This window comes from Mobula birostris, chromosome 1, assembly GCF_030028105.1.
Source record: "Mobula birostris isolate sMobBir1 chromosome 1, sMobBir1.hap1, whole genome shotgun sequence".
Classification (NCBI taxonomy): domain Eukaryota; kingdom Metazoa; phylum Chordata; class Chondrichthyes; order Myliobatiformes; family Myliobatidae; genus Mobula; species Mobula birostris.
The window spans coordinates 35,411,912-35,436,643 of NC_092370.1; the positions used below are offsets into that span (position 1 = coordinate 35,411,912).

The following is a 24,732-nucleotide window of genomic DNA, read 5'->3' on the forward strand; positions in this document are numbered from 1 at the left end:
GTTCTAACCTAGACTAAAAACTGCACTGAAGACAAAGCATGAACACACGACTATACTCTTCACACCTATCATGCCTCAACCATGTGACAAACTACCCATAATAAATGCACAACACAAAATAAAATACAGACAGAAAATAGATATGAGGCTCCTACTGATGATAATAATTAAAAGAAGTGATTCTAATCCCAAAATATATTTGATTTCTATTCATACTTAATTAAACGACTGGTGAGAAATTGGTAAATCAATTCAAAATTCCAGCCACTAAGTAGCTTTCTGACTGATTGGAGAGAGAACTCTGTGTTTGCATGCTATTATAATTGCTAAATTTAACTCTTCATTTGGCAACTTATTTTCCAGTTTTTTAAAATCTCAACTTCAGACCAAACATACGTGCAATATTCAAGTTTTACTTTCTTATTTATTAAAATAAATTATTATTTCAGTGGTGCTGATAATAACATTGTACAATAAAGTCAGAATACAGGTTGACCTTCACTAACCCGGCACCATTGGGACCTGAGCAGTGCTGGATTAATGAAAATGCTGAATTACAGAAGGATCACTTTAAGTGTAATCAGTGCCGGATTATCGAAGGAACCAGATTACAAGTAGTCGGATTAGTGAAGGTCGACCTGTACTTAAAAAAAAACCCAATGGGTTTTCTGTACAGATTCAAAGCAGCCACAGTGGAAAATTGCACCTTTACCTGTGTTTGTACTTTACATGGCCACTAAAAATTATATTTACAGTTTATCAATTCCAAAGCATATTTAAGATCTCTATTCAAAAATTATTAACAGCAGAATCAGTATTTATAATCTATTAAATAGATTACCACCATCTTTTGAATTGCATTTATTTAGCACATTGCCATATTGCAAAGCATTTCATTTTCCAGTTACCTGTCGCTATGCTTTGATTATTATGCAAACAAATGCTACACAAGATCCCAAAATGAGATGAGCAACCGTCAGTTGTTTACCTTGGTTGAGCAAGGAGATACTTTAGTCCTTGTGTCTAGAAAACTCCCTGTTATTTCGTAAACCATGCCGTAGAATCTTTAACATATGCCTAAATTGACAGGTAGAGCTTCATTTTAAAAACTTGCTCATTTTCCATCTATGGATTATATACCTTATAAATTAGAAATACAATCCAATGGAAAAATGATGATGTGCAAAATGTTTTTTTTAAAACACCAAATATAACAACCTCCATGTGTAGAGGAAAGTCAAGTTCATTCCAGTGTTGGTTTATTCTAAATTAAATACTTAAACATTTTTTTATTCTATAATTTATATTTCCAGATTTAGTATCTGCTGAATTTATCATAATGCTATTTTCATTTTTATTCTTCAGTATAACTGTTGAGTTTTTTTCAGTTGAGTATCCATCAATTTCATCACAAGATAGGGGTGATTGTACTGCATTGTCAGTATGATTGAAGTCTGTATCAGTTGGATGGCAACAACTGTAGTACAATACAAGACAAATGATCCCTAGAGTTAGTGAGAACACAATGGTAAAACTAACAGCGAGACTGTAGCTTTCAACAAATATAAGATATTCCAGAAACCAGCAGATGGCAAGTACTGCAACAGTTTCAACAAATCTAAATGCATAATAGATGGACATAATTATTCTCGTGTTCTTATCTTTTATATTGAAAAAGGTGAAAACTAAGATGATGGCAACCACTGCCCGGTAAATGCCTTCCTGGATCTTGGATGAACAAAACTTGGTCTTCTGCACACAGACACAGATGATCATGATCAGCCATGAAACAAACAAGTAGACAATCATAAATCTGATATCAATCATAGTCAGAAGGGTTATGAGCAAAATTCTTGCATTTAGTGTCAATAACTTATAAAAGAAGTACAATAAATAAGGGAATCCACAAATTAGTGTTGGGTGGTCAGGTAAAGATTTCTTTAGTGTTGCATAGTAGTCCAAAGTAGCCCATGAAATGCTCATGCATGACAAAATCACAGACACATCTGCAAAAGAAAAGGAACACCGTGTCAAATATAATTCAGTATCTTCAGAATTTCAATACTAATTATTAATATTAATAAACTGCAATCTTTCGCACTCTATAACTTATGTCATTGTACATTCTGAGAAAATACAAAAATGTTTCATAGTGTGTTATCATCACTCACTATGCTTTCATCTAGCATTTAACATACTATTAAATTATTGTCAGGATGATGTTGAATTGCAGCAAGGTGAGTTAGGAATTGATGAGCAAAGTTGAGTAAGACCATTGCCACTATGGGTTTAGTTAACAACTCAAGTGAAGAATCAGATTTAATGTCACAGTATGTATTGTAAAATTTGTTAACTTCCTACAGCAGTACATAATAGAGAGAAAAAGCTGAATTACAGTAAGTATAGATTAGTTAAATAAGTTGTGCAAAAAATAGGAAATAAGAAAGTAGTGAGGTAGTGGTCGTGGGTTCAATGTCCATTCAGAAATCAGATGGCAAAGGGAAAGAAACTGTTCCTGAATCGTTGAGTGTGTGCCTTCAGGCTTCTTTACTTCCCTCCAGATGGCAATGAGAAGAGGACATGAGGGTGGTGGGGGTCTTTAATGATGGACACTAAGGCACTGCTCCTTGAAGATGTCCCGGATACTATGGAGGCTAGTACCCATAATACCACTGACCAATTTTACAACTCTCTGCAGTTTACTTCAATCCTGTGGCACAGCACCACCCCAACCCCCCCAATACCAGTTAGAATGGTCCCCACGGTACAGCTACAGAAATTTGGTGACATACCAACATCTCCTCAGACACCTATTGAAATATGGCCACTGTCTTGCCATTATGGCTGCAGGCGGGAAGAGAGAGTGCAGTGCGCCGCGCGTGCGCAGCCCTCCAGTGAAAAATGATATTGTATCCGCCAAATAGGGGCCATGGACAATTCTGATTTGATGGAGACAGACGTGAAAGCACAGAGGAACATCTGGAGAAATTTCTGAAATGCCTGTTCGCTGCTGTCATTACTGCATAATCGTGTATCTTCCGGAGGGAAGGCCTCAAAATCCCCGGCTTTGCCTGCTGTTGGCGACCAAGATTGAGGTTGAATCACTCCGATAAAGATGGTGCTCGGTACTCGGTGTTGGAGAGCTGATTGACGGCTCGAAGTTTTCGGACGACTCAGAGTCGGACTGTGGTCGGGCATGGCAGGGAGAGTTTTCTTCCTTCTCCCGTCTGCGTGAGATTTAGGACATTTGAGAGACTTTGAACTTTTTACTGTGCTCATGGACTGTTCTTCATCAAGTTATGGTATTGTTGCACTGTTGTAACTATATGTTATAATTATGTGTTTTTTTTTTGAGTTTTTTCCATCTTGGTCTGTCCTGTGTTTTGTGATATCACACCGGAGGAAATATTGTATCATTTCTTAATGCATGCATTACTAAATGACAATAAAAGAGGACTGTGTGTCTTCAAAATCTAATAAATATGATGGGACCAGGTTAGATCCTCAGAGGTATTGACAACCAGGGACTTGAAATTGCTCACTCTCTCCTCTTCTGCTCCCTCTATGAAAACTGGTGTGTGATTCCTCATCCTACTTTTTCTTTAGTCCACCATCAGTTCTTTGGTCTTACTGATGTTGAGTGCAACATTTTTGCTGTGACACCACTCAACTAGTTGGTATATCTCACTCCTGTATGCTCTCTCAACTCCATCTGATGTGCATCCCACCCCCCATCACCATCTGAGATTCTTCCGACAAAGGTTGTATTGTCAATAGATTTATGGATGGCATTTGAGCTGTGTGTGTCATGGGTATAGAGGAAATAGAGCAGTGTTCTAAGCACACATCCCTGAGATGTGCCGGTGTTGATTGTAAGTGAGGTGGAAATCTTATATCCAATCCACACACATTTTGAACTTCCGGTTAGGAAATCGAAGATCCAGTTACAGAGGTGGGGTACAGAGGCCCACGTTCTGGAGCTTTTCGATCAGGACTGTAGGAATGATGGTGTTCAATGCTGAAATGTAGTCAATAAACAGCATTCTGACATAGGTATTTGTATTGTCCAGATGATCCAAGGCTGCGTGGAGAGTCAGTGAGATCGTGTCGACCGTATTGCTATTTTGGCAATAGGCAAACTAAGACAGGAGTTGATTATAGACATAACCAACCTCTCAAAGCACCTTATCAGTATAGATGTGAGTGATACTGGACAATGGCCATTAAGGCAGCTCACACTGCTCTTCTTGCTTACTGGTATAATCGCTGCCTTTTTGAAGCAGGTGGGAACTTCTGACTGTAGCAATGAGAGAGTGAAAACATCTTTGAAGCACCACCAGTTGGCTGGCACATGTTTTCAGAGCCTTAGCATGTACTCCATTGGGACCTGTCACCTTGCAAGGGTTCACCCTCTTGAAAGACAGTCCGACGTCAGCCTCCGAGACAGAGATCGCAGGGTCACCGGGTGCTGCAGGGATCCCCATACTGTAATTTTATCCTCCCTTTGAAGGAATTGTTTCTTAGCTCTCGAAATAGCCCTCTACAAGTCATACCTGGTTTTCTTGTACAGACAGCCTTTGTCCCTAGCAGTATAAGGCTCACATCAGCAAATGCAGAGTTTCACCTCCTTAGTCAGAGTTGTACCATCAGCAAAGGAACACGTGCTGATCCATGCATAAAATATATGACCATGAAATTCTCCAGTACATACCTGAAAGAGCATATTGAGTGGGTGGTGCGACACCAAAAGGCAAAGAAAGAAGAACGGCAAGTCACGGGTCCAGAATATCATGGAAGTGGTCAGGGGAAAGACGTTAAGGGCACTGATGGTCAGGTCAGGTCAAAAATGCTGATCCACAATCAGATGAGGAACAGGGTGGTGGTTTACAGAAACAATCAGCTGCTTAAAGATAAAGATTTAGCTATAATTGTCACATGCACAAAGTTTCAAAAAAAACACTTACAAGGATTAACCCTCAAAAATAATGATCAGTTAGGCACAGAGAAAATCTGTATTCATTGACCAGTACCTTTATTGCCTGAATTAACAAGCATAGTAATTTGCGAACTAACTGTGTGCATATCCAGGAGGTTTCCCTGGCCCTCCATGAACAGTCAAAGTATAGAAAAGGTAATATCCAGGGGGAAAAATAAAGGTCGATGCTGACCAGGCATGGTCCCAACCTGATCTCCATATGTCTGACATCGGGTCATTCCCATCTTTGATGGTGGGTCTCCAGAGATGTTGGTCCCACAATTCCCCACCTTATTATTTTCCTTATCCCATCAATCTACAAAATTTCAATTCTGTTGGCTTGAGGTCATCTGACTAGCCTGTCAGATTATAATTGGATGTAGCTCAGGTCTACAAACTGTATTCCTTTATGGCTTTTAATCTAGACTCATGTCTTAAGTGATTTCCTTTTGTTTTTCTCCCCCATCTCAGACAGGTTCAAATTTGTGTAACAAACATTGGGCGCAGATGATCACATCATAGACTGTTCCTTCAGCAAAACTGCCATTTTACATAATAAACAGCTTCTTATCTAAGAGTAGTCTCAGGCTTAGCAGATCGTTAGCAGAAACTCTGTGTCCATCTTCAACTGCCGTGATTAAGTTATCCGGGAAAAAGAAAAAGAAAAAAAAAGTTCACAAAACGGTGGCTGCAAGTACAGTCTCACAAAATGGCCACCTCCATTCCTGCCACCACAAGGCAAGAACAAAGACTGTTGCTTTTTCTGTTTCTGCGCTTGCCTCATTCCTGTTCACTAATTTGTAGATTGTAGTTCTTACTGGCCAACATTCAGTGAAAAGGGTCATTTGTGTCAACAACCAGTGCAGTCTGAGGATATGTTGGGGTCAGCCTACAAGTGTGACCATGCTTCCAGCTCCAACATCGGATCCACGGACAGAGCCCTGTCTCAACAGCTCCTCTTTAACTAAAGGACCCGTACCTTGAGTAAGACTACAGCTGCATGAAAGCACTTGCAACAAGGAACTGCTCTGCGCCCACTATTTGATACCTCTGTGCTTCAGACGTCAGAGACCCGAATAGAAAATTACGGATATAGTGGAAGATGTGATGTCAGACTGTGTTCCAAAATACTTTTCCAAAAAAATTGTGTCAGAGGAGCATGCAAAAGTATTCATTCCAGCTCATTGATCTCTAAAAGGTAAACATTAACGTTCCAAGATAAATAGATAAATAAGATTATTTTTCAAAACCAAACTGCTGCATATGAAATAGACTCGGGGCAGTGGGGAAAAATGAAGCCAGGGAAGAGAGGGCACAGCAATGTGCACAAAATGCTGCAGGAACTCAGCAAGTCAGGCAGCATCGATGGAAATAAATAAACAGTCAACATTTTGGGCCAAGTCTCTTCTTTAGGACTGGAAAGGAAGGGGGAAGATGCCAGAATAAAAAAGTGGAGGGGGAAGGGAAGGAGGACTAGCTAGATGGTGATTGGTGAAGCCAGGTGGAGAAAAAGGAATCTGAGAGGAGGGAAGAGTTGGCCATGGGAGAAAGGGGGCACCTGGGGGATAGGCAGGTGAGGAGAAGATGCAAGAGGCCTGAGTGGGGAATAGAAGTGGAGGAAAGAAGGTGGGGGAAAAGTTACTGGAAAGAGAAATCCAAGCTCATGCCATCAGATTAGAGGCTCTCTAGACAGAATATAAGGTGCCGCACATGAGGCTGCTTAACAAGTTAAGAACTGATGGTATTACAAGAAAGATGCTAGCATGAAGAGAGGATGGGCTGATTTGCAGAGTTGCAGGAGGCAAAGAGTGGGAATAAAGGGAGCCTTTTCTAGTTTGTTGCCAGTGACTAGTGCTGTCCCACAGAGGTCAATTTTTACATTATATGTCAATAACTTGAAGGATGGAATTGACGGATTTCTGACCAAGTTTGTGGACAATGAGGACATGTGGATAGGCAGGTAATTTTGAGGAAGTAGAGAAAGTTTAGAGGAGCTATAAAAGTGCTTGGAAGTAGGTACAGAGGAGTTGTCAGGGGTAAGATTTTTTTTAAAACGCAGAGAGTGGTGAGTGCATGGAATGGGCTGTTGGCAACGGTGGTGGAGGCAGATACGATAGAGCCTTTTAAGAGAATCCTGGAGATTAGGAAAATAGAGGGTAACTGTAGGTAATTTCTAAAGTAAGTACATGTTCAGCAAAGCATCGTGGGTCAAAGGGCCTGTATTGTGCTGTAGGTTTTCTATGTTTCTATGACTTTGATTAGGAGAATGGGCAAAGAAGTGGCAGATGGAATAGTATCAGGAAGTGTATGGTCATGCACTTTCATAGAAGGAATAAAAGCTTAGACTATTATCTAAATATGGAGAAATCTTAAACATCCAAAATGCAAAGGAACTTCAGAGTCCTCGTGTAAGATTCGCTAAAGGTTAACTTGCAGGTTGAGTCAGTGATGATGAAGGTAAATGCAATGCTAGCGTTCATTTTGAGATGACTAAAATATAAAATCAAGGTTATAATGCTTACTAAGGCACTGATGAGGCCTCAGTTGGGGTATAGTGAGCAGCTTTGGCCCCCTTATCTAAAAAAGGATGTGCTGACATAGGAATGGGAGAATCTCGAGAAGAACTCCGGGAATGAAATGCTTATCATATGTGGAATATTTGATGGCTGTGGGCCTATACTCACTGGAATTTAGAAGAAAAAAGGGGAATCTCACTGAAACCTATCGAATGTTAAAAGGCCTAGATAGAGGGGATATGGAGAGGAAGTTCCCTGTAGTGAGGGTGTCTAGGACCAGAGCACAGAGCCTAAGAATAGAGGGACGTCCCTTTAGAAGGGAAATGAGGAGGAATTACTTTAGCCAGACAGTGGTGAATCTGTGGTGTGGAACTCATTGTCACAGGTGGCTATGGAGGCCAGGTCATTCAGTGTATTTATGGCAGAGGTTGATAGGTTCCTGACTAGTCACGGTATGAAAGATTATGTGGAGAAGGCAGGAGAAGGGCGTTGAAAGGAATAATAAATCAGCATGATGGAATGGTGGAGCAGATATAATGGGCAAAATTGCCTAATTCTGCTCCTGTCTTATGGTGTTGCTCCTCCATCCTGAGAGTGGCCTCGTCTTTGAAAAAGAGGAAGAGCATATCGGAACAGGATTGAAGATAGGAATTAGGATGGGTAGCTACCGGCTGTTACCTCACCTGGAAGGACTGCCTGGGGCCCTGAATGATGGCAAGGGAAGAGGTGAATGGGCAGGTGTAGAATTTCTGTCATTTGCAGGGATATGTGGCAGGTGTGAGATTAGTGGGGAGGGATGAACGGACAGGCCAATTATGGAAGGAGCAATCCCTGTGCAAAGTGGAGACTGGTGGGGATGAAGGAGATAAAGATTTTTTTTGGTCGTAGGATCCTGTTGAAGATGGCAGAAGTTGTGGAGACTCATTGGGTGGTAGATGAGAACAAGAGAAACTCTATCACTATTAAGGTCCTGGGAAGATGGGGTGAGTGCAGATGTGGACTGAGTGAATGTAACGGCAGGGTGGAAGTTGAAGGCAGAATAGATTAAATTGACAAGCTCAGCATGGGTGGTTGATGCAGCAACAATGCAGTCATTAGTGTAGTGCAGGAAGACTTCGAGAGCATTACCAGGGAAGGCTTGGAACAGGGATTGTTCTATACAACCGACAAAAAGACAGGCACAGCTGGGGCACATGGTTACCCCTTGAGGTTGGAGAAAGTGGAAAGAGCAGAAGGATAAATTGTTGAGGGTGAGGACCAGTTCTGCCAGGTGGAGGAGGATGGTGGAGGAGGGGAACTGGTTGGATCTTGAGCTGAGAAAGAAGCGGAGAGTTTTAAGGCCTTCTGGATGGGCGATAGAAGTGTACAGGGACTGGATATCCATGGCAAAAATGAGGCGGTCAGCGACAGGGAATTGAAATTTGTTAAGGGTGAAAGATGCTCTCAGTCACCCTATCAAGAACAGAGCTCTTTCACCCTCTCAGTGAAAGTGAGAGTGCAGAGTAGCTAATTTACTGTACTTAATCATGAAGGGATTAAAAAATAAAAGGAAAAAGCAATGATGATAAACCATAAAACAGAGGAGCAGTATTAGGACATTCAGCCCATCGAGTCTATTCTGCCATCATGGCTGATTTACTATCCCTCTCAACCCCATTCTTCTGCCTTCTCCCCATAACCTTTGATGCCCTTACTAATCAAAAAACACTCAACCTCCATCTTAAATATAACCAATGACTTGGCCTTCTCAACAGTCTGTGCTAATGAATTCCACAGAGTCACCACCCTCTGAATAAACATATTCTTCCTCATCTCTGTTCTAAAGAGACATCCTTGTATTATGAGGCTGTGCCCTCAGGTCTTAGACTCCCCCACTCTAGGAACATCCTTTCCATATCCACTCTACCTAGGCCTTTCAATATGCAATAGGTTTCAATAAGATCCCCTATTATTCTTCAATGCTCCACGAGTACAGGCCAAGAGTCATCAAACACTCCTCATATATCAACCCTTTCATTCCCAGGATAATCCTTGCGAACTACCTCTGGACCCCCTCCAATGCCAGCACACCCATCGAGCCAGACTCTACCAAATAAATGATATTAGTTGCCATGAAAAAGGCCTGGAGAGGATACCACTAATCCGATAATCCCCATCCACATTGTAAACTGCAATCAATCTTTGTCTTGAAGTGAATGTTTTCTGGGCAAACCCACTTTCAAAACTGAGTCTACACTCCATACGTATTTATATCAAGAACATCTGCGATGGTTAAAAAAATTGTTGCAGAAAACTTGATTGAAACATTTAATATTACAACAAAATTACATTATTTTACTGGCCCCAGAACGGCAGTGTACTAGCCACCGTGTTGTGCCTGTATCGTAAATGGAATTCTCTATAGAACAATCAGCTATGAACTGACATCAAGGACACAGAAGGAACATCAATGTTATTAGATGAGTCTCACACTAATCAGCTCCTGTGGTGGCAATGGCAATATAATTAGGGATGCCAGAGCAATTACCTAGGTCCTAATGCAGGGCACAATCTGCTGCTTGGACAATTTAAACTCTGGACCAGATAGACCAGAAAAGCAGGATATCAGACCGATTTCACTCACTCTCCCTATGATGTTCACTTCTCTCTTCCCAGAGCTAGGGCTGTGACATATCTGAGCACTGGTGCCCCACAAGGCTGTGTACTCAGCTGCCCACTGTACTCACTGTACACCCATGATTGTGTAGCCAAGTTTCCATCAAACTCAATATATAAGTTTGCTGATGACACAACAATTGTAGGCCGTATCTTGGGTAATGATGAGTTTGAGTACAGAGAGGAAATTAAGAACCTGGTGGCATGGTGCGAAGACAATAACCTATCCCTCAACGTCAGCAAGACGAAGGAATTAGTTGTTGACTTCAGAAAGAGTAGCAGACCGCACGACCCAATTTACATCGGTGGTGCGCAAATGGAACAGGTCAAACGCTTTAAGTTCCTCGGGGTCAATATCACAAATAACCTGACTTGGTTCAACCAAGCAGAGTCCACTGCCAAGAAGGCCCACCAGTGCCTTTACTTCCTGAGAAAACTAAAGAAATTTGGCCTGTCCCCTAAAACCCTCACTAATTTTTATAGATGCACCATAGAAAGCATTCTTCTAGGGTGCATCACAACCTGGTATGGAAGTTGTCTGTCCAAGACCGGAAGAAGCTGCAAAAGATCGTGAACACGGCGCAGCACATCACACAAACCAATCTTCCATCCTTGGACTCACTTTACACCACACGCTGTCGGAGCAGTGCTGCCAGGATAATCAAGGACACAGCCCACCCAGCCAACACACTTTTCGTCTCTCTTCCCTCCGGAAGAAGGCTCAGGAGCTTGAAGACTCGTAGGGCCAGATTTGGGAACAGCTTCTTTCCAACTATGATAAGACTGCTGAACGGATCCTGACCCGGATCTGGGCCGTACCCTCCAAATATCCAGACCTGCATCTTGGTTTTTTTGCACTACCTTACTTTCCATTTTTACATTTTCTATTTCTGATTTATAATTTAAATTTTTAATATTTACTATCGATTTGTAATCCAGGGAGCGGGAAGCACAGAATCATATATCACCATGATGATTGTACGTTCCAGTATCAATTGTTTGGCGACAATAAAGTATAAAGTAATCAAGTAATATATCCAGCAGCTGTGCTTTCTGTCTGAGCTTAGTGGAGATTTGCCAGGCTAATATGATGAACTGAGACCGAGGCTTTGGGCCCACTCCGGAGATACGAATTTAAGGACTCAATTTGATTCTTTCAGGTTTCTTGCTTTGTGGCTGCCTGTAAGCAGACAAATCTCAAGTTGTATAATTTACACATTTTTTGATAATTAATGTACTTTGACAGGAGGTCTTTAGCCAGAGACATTCTCAAGTCTGCATCAGCTGTCCTAAGACCTCTTTCTTAACTACTGACGTAATTGTGAGGATACACAGCCAACAAGGCAACTAGCAAAAGTTGGCATATATGCTATCCAGCCTACACAGCTAGGCTATGCCACAAATAATGAATGGAAATGCAGACGTCCGGCAGCATTCTGTTATGCAGGGCGGGACAACTGAATATCTACTGGATGGTTCATTTCCTTCTTTGTCAACAGCAGAAGCCAGTACCAAAAGCAGGATGTATCCATCTTCATTCAGAAGCACCGAGAGGGTGACTCACCTCAGCTTCTTCTAAGATCCCATTACCACAGAAGAGTGTTCAGGCAATTCAATTCCCTTCATTTGATAGGAAGAAACAGCTGAGAGCAATGGATAGAGAGGAGATGTGGCCCAAGACATCATGCCATCTTTAGTCCCATAAACCTGTGCTCCAGAATCAGCCATTTAATACAGCAACATGGAAAATTGCCCAGCTATGAATTGTCCACCAAAAGCAGGGCAAATTCAATGCAAATAATTATCATGGCATTGTCACACCTGGGCTCACTCATCAAGAAAAAATATTGAAAGTTTTGTTAACTAAGTGATCCAATTGCATTTATTCCACAACAACCTGTACATTCTGTTGAGTCCACATTACAGAACCAATTCAAGTATGTATATACAAATGATTAGAATTCCAAAGATGAGGTGACAATAACTGTTCTTGACATAAAGGCAGAATTTAAGAGGGTATGGTATTAAATAACCCAGGTAAATCGGTTAGAATTAAGAGGAAAGCTGTTCACAAGCCGAAGTTGAAGGCTGTAGTTGAAGATCAATTATCTTAACCCAGTACATCACTGCAGGAGTTCCTCTGGGGAGTTTATTTGACCCAATCATCAATAACCTTCCTCACATGATAGGCTCAGGGATATGGATATTTACTAATGATTGCACAATGTACAATTCCATTTGCAACTCCTCAGTAACTGCCTGCACACAGCAAGTTCTAGACATTCAGGCAGAAGCCGAGAAGTGACAGGTTAAATTTACCAATACTAACGCCGGGCTCAACCATCTTCAACAAGAGAGTGGAACCACCTACCCTTGATGTTCGATGTAACTGGCATCACTGACAACCCACCTGGGGATGGCTTTGATCAGAAACTCATCTAGACTAGACGTACAAGTGATTTGCCACAAGAGCAGGCTAAAGGTTAGGTATCGTATAGCAAGTGTTTCACTTCCTCAGACAAGGCTTTTCCATCTTCCACAAGGCACGAGTCAGACATGTGATGAAAATGCTCTCCAATTGCTGGGATGGGTGCTGCTCCAACAATATTGAATACATTTGTAAGGCAGTTGAACATGAGTTTCTCAGGGGTAACTCAAGTTGGTATAAATGCTGACTCTGCTACCTGTACTCATGTCCCATTAATAAAATACAAAAAGTTTGCTATTGCTCTACCTAGGCCATAAGGACAAGTCACATGCTGAGAATTGAATCCTCTCAAACATAAACTAAAACATTACTGCTTCAATTCCAGGAGCCAGAAATGGAGAGTCAGTTGCCACTCTAAGCTATATTCATTTCTTACCAAGTGCCAGAAATAAAATACACCAATATAGAAGAACACAAAAGCTGTACTTAATTATTAAGGTATAAGGCAAATTGGAAAATTATTGAGATATTGGTAAATATATAGTTGCCAATATGAATAAAGGCTATGGTTGCAATGCAACACCACAAGTTAAATTATTGCTTTCAATTATTTTTTAACTTTAGATGATAAATGGTGGGAGTTTGTAACTTGATCAGTAAAATTCTGAAGAGAGATCTGAAAAGTTCTGTGGAAATCCCATCCAAACAATGGAAAAATACAGCTAAATCTTTTGGTGTATCAAAGGAGCACCATCAGACAGGATTGTAGAATCTTGCACAGGGACCAATAGGACATGGACCAACTGTGCTTAGACCCAGGAAAACCCACTGTTTTATTTATAAACCAATTTTAAGAAATGGCACGTAACAGCAATAACAGATTTAATAGAAGTAAACTTACACTGAATATATGTTCTATTAACCGATATCAGCAGAATGAAGACCTGAAGAACAAGTTGAGGTGCTGCTTCCAAAAATGCCTCAAACAATCGTAACATGCTTAAATCTGTAGCTGAGTATATGGCAAACAAGGTGGTCTCCTCTTTTTTGAATGCTGCCTTGTATCCATATTTAAGTGCCTCTATAAACCTTTAAAAACAAGGAGAAAAGTATTTTTTTAACACAAAGCCCAAAAGTCAAAGTTTATTGTCATAAGCACAAGCACGCAAGTGCACAGATGCAATGAAAAACCTTAAATTTTCATGCTGACAACTAATGTAATGTGCTTTACATTTAAAGGATTTGAAATAAAGAATTTAGAATCATGTCCAAAACAAAACTGCCAGAGCGTCTGCATGTTACTAAAGAAGAACTGATTCTGTAATTATTCAGAATATATTATTAAATATAGGATTTGATAGATTAAGAAGGGCCGTGTAGGGCAACAGATTTTTATAATGTAAGTATTGCAGGGAATCGGAATAAACAAATGAAACAGAACACATGTATGTTCCACAATCTTGCCATTAAGAACACATTAGAAAGAATGGTTCTGTTAGGTTGTTTTGGACAGGGGCGGTAGTGGGGAGAAGCTCCCACTGCCTATTAAATGGGTGCTCCCAATGGTCTGCATCTCAAATAGCCTCTAACAATCAAGTCCAGCTCCTGGCCTTCACGTGTGGCTTAGCTGCTAAGCCTGGCAGAACCATGTCTACCGGTAGGGGAAGGGGCAAAGGTGAGTAACTGGCTGCTGTGCTTCACGTCTGCGAACTTTGCAGCGATTTGCCCGGCTAATCTGATGAACTGAATCAACTTTGGCCTTACTCGGGGCTGCTCTGGGGATTGGCATCTCAGGACTCAATTTGGTTCGGAATACTGTTGTTGTTGCTCAGTTCTATTGTTTGCATGATTTTTTTTCTCTCTTTCTATGTGCACATTGGGGGTTGGTCTTTTTATAAAAATTGGGTTCTTTTAGGTTCCTTGCTTTGCAACGGCCTGTAAGCAAACAAATCAAGGTTGTATAATTTATACATCATTTGATAATAAATGCACTTTGAATACTGAATATTTCAGATATCTAGAATTTATAATTTATCTTCATTAGGAGCATACATGTCAGTATAACAACAATTTACCAACCAAGATCCTCTGATAATGGGTTATTGATAGGAAGGAAGATTGAGTGTACCAGAATCATATTCACTAGAAGTTAAAGTAATGGTGATGTCAGGGAAACTTAGTTCTCTATTTCTGTTGCTATCTTTTCAATTCCCTGACAAAGTTCTGCTCATCTTTGATGTCAGATAACCAATATGACAAATTACAGACAGGGGAGAAAAGGAGGTAAAGACAGACATAAGTCTAGTGAAGTTGAAAGTTGAATTTATCATTGCATTTTTCGATAATTTAATGAATGGCAAAACAGCATCAAATTAAACCCTTCAGGTATTTTCAATGTACATTATGGTAGCTTGCATAAAAACTGTTGCAAGATGTTAACTGGGACTTAACTCAGTGTGTAGTCAAGTTAACAATGTCTCAAATTCATTCACCAGATCAGATGCTTATCCTGGCAATCATTGACAGGATCCTCTTGTAGGCAAACCTAGCAGCAGCATCTCTACCAGAATTGATTCCCACCTCCCACACAACACCAGCTACTCATTCAATCCGACAGCAATATCACAATGCCCAATGCCGCAGTATCAAATGACAAACATGATGTCATCACCCTGATGATCATGACTTGCCCATGACCTTGATCTAACCTTGAGGTTGTTACAAGGATCTACCCCTTAGTAATAATGATCAGAGAGGCATAGAGAGAATCTGTAATTGCTGCCAAGTACCTTTACTGTCTCAACAGAAGTGTATTGCGCAACAGAACACCTCTGTGCACACCTGCTTAGTTTTCCTGAGCCTCCATGAAGAGTCAAAGAATAGAAAAAGGTAATGCCAGTAAAAGGAGTCTATGCTGGCCATGCATTCCTCATGGTCCTGCTCTGATCTCCACGTGATGGTTGGTCTCTGGAGAGTTGTCTCCGCTTTGCATTCGAAGCCTTTGCTTTTATACTCTTTTCTTACCAGTTCAAGAGTCACATTTCAGTCTTGTTGGCTGTAGGTCATCTGACTGACTTAGATCACCTTCTTGTTGGCTTTGGTCCAAGCCAGCATCCATTTATTGCCCTCCTCCACAAGAGACACCTGGTAATTAATGGCTCTTGGTTCTACATCAGTTACCAAACCAGTAACCAGCTCAAATCACTCAGACCCCATCATTCAAAAAACTGCTTATTATATCATAGCAAAGAACACCTCACAAATAACTTTTTATTTGGAAATGATCTCCAGTGCTGCATATTTCCTGGAGCATCATTGTCTTTGCTTTAAAGCACTGATTCGACCAAGCAAAACCATTTCACAAAACGGAGGATGCAGACTAGCTTCACAAAATGGCAGCATCCATTCCTCCAACTTCATGGCAAGAACAAAGACAATTGGTCTGTCTACTTCCACTGCCCTCGATTCATTTGAATTCACTGATTTGTATGTAAACTGTAGCTCTTCCTGGCCAACAAAGTGAAAGAAAGACTTTTGTCTATAATTATTATCCAGAGCGGATTTTTCTTTATTTATTTAGAAATACAACACAGTAACAGGCCCTTCTGCGCCAACAAGCCCACGCTTCCCAATTACACCCATATGACTAATTAAACTAACCTGTACACCTTTGAAATGTGGGAGGAAACCCACCCACAGTCATAGGGAGAATGTGGTGAGACATTCAGTGGTAGGAATTGAACCTGTGTTGTTGGTACTGTGATAGTATTACCATTTTTGCATGTGATCCTTTGAGCTTCATGTACAATTGAATCAGAATCAGGATTATTATCACTGACATGTGTCATGAAATTTGTTTTGTAGTAGCAGCACAGTGCAAGACATAAGTTGCAATAAGAAATTAAGTAACCCATGTGGAAAGATGAATAATGACCTATATCTGCCGGGTCCATGTACAAAACATGTTGGTCCATCAACACAGTGATTCAGCACAACTTTCCTAACTCTCAACAATGTCCAATCGTCAGTAATTCTGGTGAGCAGGTACTAACTGGGGATACTAAATCAACGCTCGTCACAAATTTTGCAAATAGCATTGGGGCCAGGCACTTGGAAACCACAGCTAACAGACTAAATGGGTCCAAGGAAAAGATCCTTAACACTGCTATGGTGATAACACCTACACCACCTTCGCCAGTGGTATCATAGAACATAGAATAGTACAGCACAGTACAGGCCCTTTGGCCCACAATGTTGTGCCAACCCTCAAACCCTGCCTCCCATACAAGCCCCCACCTTAGATTCCTCCTGTCTAGTAGTCTCTCAAACTTCCAGAAATAGTAGGGGACAGAGGGTCCAGTGAGATGGAGGAACTGAGCAAAATACATGTTAGTAGAGAAGTGGTGTTAGGTAAATTGAAGGGATTGAAGGCAGATAAATCCCCAGGGCCAGATAGTCTGCATCCAAGAGTGCTTAAGGAAGTAGCCCAAGAAATAGTGGATGCATTAGTGATAATTTTTCAAAACTCGTTAGATTCTGGACTAGTTCCTGAGGATTGGAGGGTGGCTAATGTAACCCCACTTTTTAAAAAAGGAGGGAGAGAGAAACCGGGGAATTATAGACCGGTTAGCCTAACGTCGGTGGTGGGGAAACTGCTGGAGTCAGTTATCAAGGATGTGATAACAGCACATTTGGAAAGCGGTGAAATGATCGGACAAGGTCAGCATGGATTTGTGAAAGGAAAATCATGTCTGACGAATCTCATAGAATTTTTTGAGGATGTAACTAGTAGAGTGGATAGGGGAGAACCAGTGGATGTGGTATATTTGGATTTTCAAAAGGCTTTTGACAAGGTCCCACACAGGAGATTAGTGTGCAAACTTAAAGCACACGGTATTGGGGGTAAGGTATTGGTGTGGGTGGAGAATTGGTTAGCAGACAGGAAGCAAAGAGTGGGAATAAACAGGACCTTTTCAGAATGGCAGGCGGTGACTAGAGAGGTACCGCAAGGCTCAGTGCTGGGACCCCAGTTGTTTACAATATATATTAGTGACTTGGATGAGGGAATTAAATGCAGCATCTCCAAGGTTGCGGATGTCATGAAGCTGGGTGGCGGTGTTGGCTGTGAGGAGGATGCTAAGAGGATGCAGGGTGACTTGGATAGGTTGGGTGAGTGGGCAAATTCATGGCAGATGCAATTTAATGTGGATAAATGTGAAGTTATCCACTTTGGTGGTAAAAATAAGAAAACAGATTATTATCTGAATGGTGGCCGATTAGGAAAAGGGGAGGTGCAACAAGACCTGGGTGTCATTCTACACCAGTCATTGAAAGTGGGCATGCAGGTACAGCAGGCGGTGAAAAAGGCGAATGGTATGCTGGCATTTATAGCGAGAGGATTCGAGTACAGGAGCAGGAAGGTACTACTGCAGTTGTACAAGGCCTTGGTGAGACCACACCTGGAGTATTGTGTGAGTTTTGGTCCCCTAATCTGAGGAAAGACATCCTTGCCATAGAGGGAGTACAAAGAAGGTTCACCAGATTGATTCCTGGGATGGCAGGACTTTCATATGAAGAAAGACTGGATGAACTGGGCTTGTACTCGTTGGAATTTAGAAGATTGAGGGGGGATCTGATTGAAACGTATAAAATCCTAAAGGGATTGGACAGGCTAGATGCAGGAAGATTGTTCCCGATGTTGGGGAAGTCCAGAACGAGGGGCCACAGTTTGAGGATAGAGGGGAAGCCTTTTAGGACCAAGATTAGGAAAAACTTCTTCACACAGAGAGTGGTGAATCTGTGGAATTCTCTGCCACAGGAAACAGTTGAGGCCAGTTCATTGGCTATATTTAAGAGGGAGTTAGATATGGCCCTTGTGGCTACGGGGGTCAGGGGGTATGGAGGGAAGGCTGGGGCGGGGTTCTGAGTTGGATGATCAGCCATGATCATAATAAATGGCGGTGCAGGCTCGAAGGGCCGAATGGCCTACTCCTGCACCTATTTTCTATGTTTCTATGTTTCTATGTATCTGCCTCCACCACTGACTCAGGCAGTGCATTCCACGCACCAACCACTCTCTGAGTAAAAAACCTTCCTCTAATATCCCCCTTGAACTTCCCACCCCTTACCTTAAAGCCATGTCCTTTTGTATTGAGCAGTGGTGCCCTGGGGAAGAGGCGCTGGCTATCCACTCTATCTATTCCTCTTATTATCTTGTACACCTCTATCATGTCTCCTCTCATCCTCCTTCTCTCCAAAGAGTAAAGCCCTAGCTCCCTTAATCTCTGATCATAATGCATACTTTCTAAACCAAGCAGCATCCTGGTAAATCTCCTCTGTACCCTTTCCAATGCTTCCACATCCTTTCTATAGTGAGGTGACCAGAACTGGACACAGTACTCCAAGTGTGGCCCAACCAGAGTTTTATAGAGCTGCATCATTACATCGTGACTCTTAAACTCTGTCCCTCGACTTATGAAAGCTAACACCCCATAAGCTTTCTTAACTACCCTATCCACCTGTGAGGCAACTTTCAGGGATCTGTGGACATGTACCCCGAGATCCCTCTGCTCCTCCACACTACCAAGTATCCTGCCATTTACTTTGTACTCTGCCTTGGAGTTTGTCCTTCCAAAGTGTACCACCTCACACTTCTCCGGGTTGAACTCCATCTGCCACTTCTGCACCCTATCAATGTCTCTCTGCAATCTTTGACAATCCTCTACACTATCTACAACACCACCAACCTTTGTGTCATCTGCAAACTTGCCAACCCACCCATCTACCCCCACATCCAGGTCGTTAATAAAAATCACGAAAAGTAGAGATCCCAGAACAGATCCTTGTGGGACACCACTAGTCACAATCCTCCAATCTGAATGTACTCCCTCCACCACCACCCTCTGCCTTCTGCAGGCAAGCCAATTCTGAATCCACCTGGCCAAACTTCCCTGGATCCCATGCCTTCTAACTTTCTGAATAAGCCTACCATGTGGAACCTTGTCAAATGCCTTACTAAAATCCATATAGATCACATCCACTGCACTACCCTCATCTATATGCCTGGTCACCTCCTCAAAGAAATTCTATCAGGCTTGTTAGACATGATCTGCCCTTCACAAAGCCATGCTGACTGTCCCTGATCAGACTATGATTCTCTAAATGCCTATAGATCCTATCTCTAAGAATCTTTTCCAACAGCTTTCCCACTACAGACGTAAGGCTCACTGGTCTATAATTACCCAGACTACCCCTACTACCTTTTTTGAACAAGGGAACAACATTCGCCTCCCTCCAATCCTCTGGTACCATTCCCTTGGACAACGAGGACATAAAGATCCTAGCCAGAGGCTCAGCAATCTCTTCTCTCACCTCGTGGAGCAGCTGGGGGAATATTCTGTCAGGCCCCAGGGACTTAGCTGTCCTAATGTATTTTAACAACTCCAACACCTCCTCTCCCTTAATATCAGCATGCTCCAGAACATCAGCCTCACTCATATTGTCCTCACCGTCATCAAGTTCCCTCTCATTGGTGAATACCGAAGAGAAGTATTCATTGAGGACCTCACTCACTTTCACAGCCTCCAGGCACATCTTCCCACCTTTATCTCTAATCGGTCCTACCTTCACTCCTGTCATCCTTTTTCTCTTCACATAATTGAAGAATGCCTTGGGGTTTTCCTCTACCCTACTCGCCAAGGCCTTCTCATGCCCCCTTCTTGCTCTTCTCAGCCCCTTCTTAAGCTCCTTTCTTGCTTCCCTATATTCCTCAATAGACCCAGCTGATTCTTGCTTCCTAAACCTCATGTATGCTGCCTTCTTCCTCCTGACTAGATTTTCCACCTCACTTGTCACCCATGGTTCCTTCACCCTACCATTCTTTATCTTCCTCACCGAGACAAATTTATCGCTTACATCCCGCAAGAGATCTCTAAACATTGACCACATGTCCATAGTACATTTCCCTGCAAAAACATCATCCCAATTCACACCCACAAGTTCTAGCCTTATAGCCTCATAATTTGCCTTTCCCCAATTAAAAATTTTCCTGTCCTCTTTGATTCTATCCTTTTCCATGATAATTATAAAGGCCAGGGAGCGGTGGTCACTGTCCCCCAGATGCTCACCCACTGAGAGATCTGTGACCTGACCCGGTTCATTACCTAGTACTAGATCTAGTATGGCATTCCCCCTGGTCGGCCTGTCCACATACTGTGACAGGAATCCATCCTGGACACATTTAACAAATTCTGCCCCATCTGAACCCTTGGAACTAATCAGGTGCCAATCAATATTAGGGAAGTTAAAGTCACCCATGATAACAACCCTGTTATTTTTGCACCTTTCCAAAATCTGCCTTCCAATCTGCTCCTCTGTATCTTTGCTGCTACCAGGGGGCCTATAGAATACCCCCAGTAGAGTAACTGCTCCCTTCCTGTTCCTGACTTCTACCCATATTGACTCAAAAGAGGATCCTGCTACATTACCCACCCTTTCGGTAGCTGTAATAGTATCCCTGACCAGTAATGCCACCCCTCCTCCCCTTTTTCCACTCTCTCTATCCCTTTTAAAGCACTGAAATCCAGGAATATTGAGAATCCATTCCTGCCCTGGTGCCAGCCAAGTCTCTGTAATGGCCACTACATCATAATTCCATGTATGTATCCAAGCTCTCAGTTCATCACCTTTGTTCCTGATGCTTCTTGCATTGAGGTACACACATTTCAGCCCTTCTACCTTACTGTATCGTCAAACAGATTTCCACCTGGATAACAATGGGGTGTGGGTGGCATTTCTGCAACTTGTGATCATTGTCAACCATGCTGAACTACCAACAGCCAATATCATTTTCATGATGTACTGTGTGAATCTCCCGAACTGGACCTTTTCTACGTCCTTTCAAAGTGTAAAACAATGTGGTTTCCAGCTGAGTGAGTGATTTTTGCTCCAGAAAAAAAAATTAGCCTAGATGGGCTAGAAAATTAGCAAATTGCCAATAAACCCCGCCCAATTTCACACGCTTTTCATAGTTGAGATAAAGTATGCCTCCTTTCCAATTCCCAGTAATTCTAAATTTTCCACGTCTGCCCAATTAGCTAAACTTCCCGATCATTCGCACCAGCTAGACGAATATTATTAGAAATGGATTAAGCGAACTCGACAAACGAGAGACTAATTTGGCGGAGTGGTACTCACCGTAGCAGCACGCCCATCTGGAAAACATGCAGTACACCGAACCACGAACAGCAGCCTCGGGCGTGCGGACCGTGACGTCCATCTGAACTGTTCTCATCATCTTTGTACCACGACCAACTGAAACTCTGCAGGATTATAGCAGAGACAAGCATCACAGACACCACCAGAATACACCACACAATGTGTCCGTCTTTAAGGTACACTGCAGCAACCCAGAGATCGGTCCCAATGTCGGTCAGGTACAGCAGAAATCCGAGTAGGGTCAGCGCAAAGCTGCACTTGTCAAAGTTTCGCTCGACTGCCATAATCCACCGTTAATCCTCCCTACTTTCAATCTATATCCTTTCCCGGCGAAGAGTTCCCTTCCATTTTCTATGACCCGGTTCTCAGAAATGAAGCTTTAATTGATTCATCGTTAAGATTAGTTTACATTTGGGTAGGGACGAGTGTGAGCGTCAAATGACACAGGTTATTTCCAGTGTTGGGGTAAAGTCCGTATGTAAACTGACGAGGAAGAGACGGAGCATTTCAGCGTGTGGTTTTCGTGTGTTCACATCCGAATGTGGTAACGGTTGCTCATTCATGTGTTTAGAAATCTTCGGACATCCTTACAGAGAAGTTTTGCAACTTTTTTTCTTAATTACTAATATGAAAACACTGGTGGCCAGTTCCCACAGGCAAACAGTTTCCTACCTCAATAAAAGCCCTTACAGCGACTCGAACACAAGGCATTACTTTCAGTTTCGGTGGAGGCGGTCTGCTTTCTCGACTTGGAATTCAAGTGTTTAATGAAACAAATTACCCGGTAGCGAAAAATCTGACTCCTAGAAAGTCATACAGCACGGAAGCGAACCACTGACACCAACTCTGCATTAATTCCATTCTTTCCTCCACATCCATCACCCCGCCCAGATTCCGCCACTTACTTTCATATCAGAAGCAGTTTCGAATTGCCAATTAATCTACACATCAGCATGACTCTGAAACGCGCGGAGCCACGGGAAAAGTGCAAGTTTTAGCACTGGACGTCAAGACTGAACCTGGATGCAAGGGGCGCGAAACTTTGCGCCGTCGATTACACCAGTTTAGGGTGCTCACAGTCTAGCCTCCCATTCCCTCTTCCCCAAAGGGCCCTAACGTTTAAGCAGGGCGTATCAATAATTTCTTGCATATGTATGAACAGCGTGGGAACTCTTCCAGATAGATTCTCGAAAGATAATGCAAGCATTACCTTGACCTTTAACATTATCATAGAATCAGGGAGGACGGGAAAATTTTTAATTGGGGAAGGGCAAATTATGAGGCTATAAGGGTAGAACTTGTGGGTGTGAATTGGGATGATGTTTTTGCAGGGAAATGTACTAAGGACATGTGGTCGATGTTTAGGGATCTCTTGCAAGATGTTAGGGATAAATTTGTACCGGTGAGGAAGATAAAGAAAGATAGGGTGAAGGATCCATGGGTGACAAGTGAGGTGGAAAATCTAGTCAGGTGGAAGGCAGCATACATGAGGTTTAGGAAGGAAGGATCAGATGGGTCTATTGAGGAATATAGGGGAGCACAAAAGGAGCTTAAAAGGGGGCTGAGGAGAGCAAGAAGGGGGCATGAGAAGGCCTTGGCCAGTAGGGTAAAGGAAGACCCCAAGGCATTCTTCAATTATGTGAAGAACAAAATGATGTCTGGAGTGAAGGTAGGACCAATTAGAGATAAAGGTGGGAAGATGTGCCTGGAGGCTGTGGAAGTGAGCGAGGACCTCAATGAATACTTCTCTTCGGTATTCACCAATGAGAGGGAACTTGATGACGGTGAGGACAATATGAGTGAGGTTGATGTTCTGGAGCATGTTGATATTAAGAGAAAGGAGGTGTTGGAGTTGTTAAAATACATTAGGACAGATAAGACCCCAGGGCCTGACAGAATATTCCCCAGGCTGCTCCATGAGGCGAGAGAAGAGATTGCTGAACCTGTGGCTAGGATCTTCATGTCCTCGTTGTCCACGGTAATGGTACCGGAGGATTGGAGGGAGGCAAATATTGTCCCCTTGTTCAAAAAAGGTAGAAGGGATAGTCCAGGTAATTATAGACCAGTGAGCCTTACGTCTGTGGTGGGAAAGCTATTGGAAAAGATTCTTAGAGATAGGGTCTATGGGCATTTAGGGAATCATGGTCTGATCAGGGACAGTCAGCATGGCCTTGTGAAGGGCAGATCATGTCTGACAAGCCTGATAGAGTTCTTTGAGGGGATGACCAGGTATATAGATGAGGGTAGTGTAGTGGATGTGATCTACGTGGATTTTAGTAAGGCATTTGACAATGTTCTTCAGAAAGTCAGAAGGCATGGGATCCAGAGAGGTTTAGCCAGGTGGATTAAGAATTGGCTTGCCTGCAGAAGGCAGAGGGTCGTGGTGGAGGGTGTACATTCATATTGGAGGATTGTGACTAGTGGTGTCCCACAAGGATCTGTTCTGGGACCTCTGCTTTTCGTGATTTTTATTAACAACCTGGATGTGGGGGTAGAAGGGTGGGTTGGCAAGTTTGCAGACCACACAAATGTTGGTGGTGTTGTAGATAGCGCAGAGGATTGTCGAAGATTGCAGAGAGACATTGATAGGATGCAGAAGTGGCAAGTGGAGTTCAACCCGGAGAAGTGTGAGGTGGTACACTTTGGAAGGACAAACTCCAAGGCAGAGTACAAAGTACATGCCAGAATACTTGGTAGTGTTAAGGAGCAGAGGGATCTGGGGGTACATGTCCATAGATCCCTGAAAGTTGCCTCACAGGTAGGTAGGGTAGTTAAGAAAGCTTATGGGGCGTTAGCTTTCATAAGTCGAGGGATAAAGTTTAAGAGTCATGGGGTAATGATGCAGCTCTATAAAACTCTAGTTAGGCCACACTTGGAATACTGTGTCCAGTTCTGGTCACTTCACTATAGGAAGAATGTGGAAGCATTGGAAAGGGTACAGA

The 24,732-nt window shown here is 42.5% G+C and overlaps 1 protein-coding gene across 1 annotated transcript; it reads right to left on the reverse strand.

Moving 5' to 3' along the window:
* Nucleotides 1-427: 427 nt before the first annotated feature.
* Nucleotides 428-22,788, reverse strand: LOC140195478 (XK-related protein 9-like). The gene is made up of 3 exons (XM_072253825.1): nt 21,770-22,788; nt 13,476-13,663; nt 428-2,006 (listed from the first exon to the last, which is right to left on the reverse strand). Exons 1-3 carry the CDS (start codon nt 22,072-22,074, stop codon nt 1,270-1,272), a joined length of 1,230 nt encoding a protein of 409 aa, XP_072109926.1. The 5' UTR covers nt 22,075-22,788; the 3' UTR covers nt 428-1,269.
* Nucleotides 22,789-24,732: the final 1,944 nt, after the last annotated feature.

What these genes read in the sequence shown, in the direction of transcription:
- LOC140195478 (XM_072253825.1), bottom strand. Translation starts at nt 22,074, where the DNA reads ATGGCAGTCGAGCGAAACTTTGACAAGTGCAGCTTTGCGCTGACCCTA. An exon ending in CAGATGGGCGTGCTGCTACG is followed by an intron (nt 13,664 to 21,769) that starts GTGAGTACCACT and finishes TTGTTTTTAAAG; the next exon opens with GTTTATAGAGGCACTTAAAT. An exon ending in TAATAGAACATATATTCAGT is followed by an intron (nt 2,007 to 13,475) that starts GTAAGTTTACTT and finishes TTTCTTTTGCAG; the next exon opens with ATGTGTCTGTGATTTTGTCA.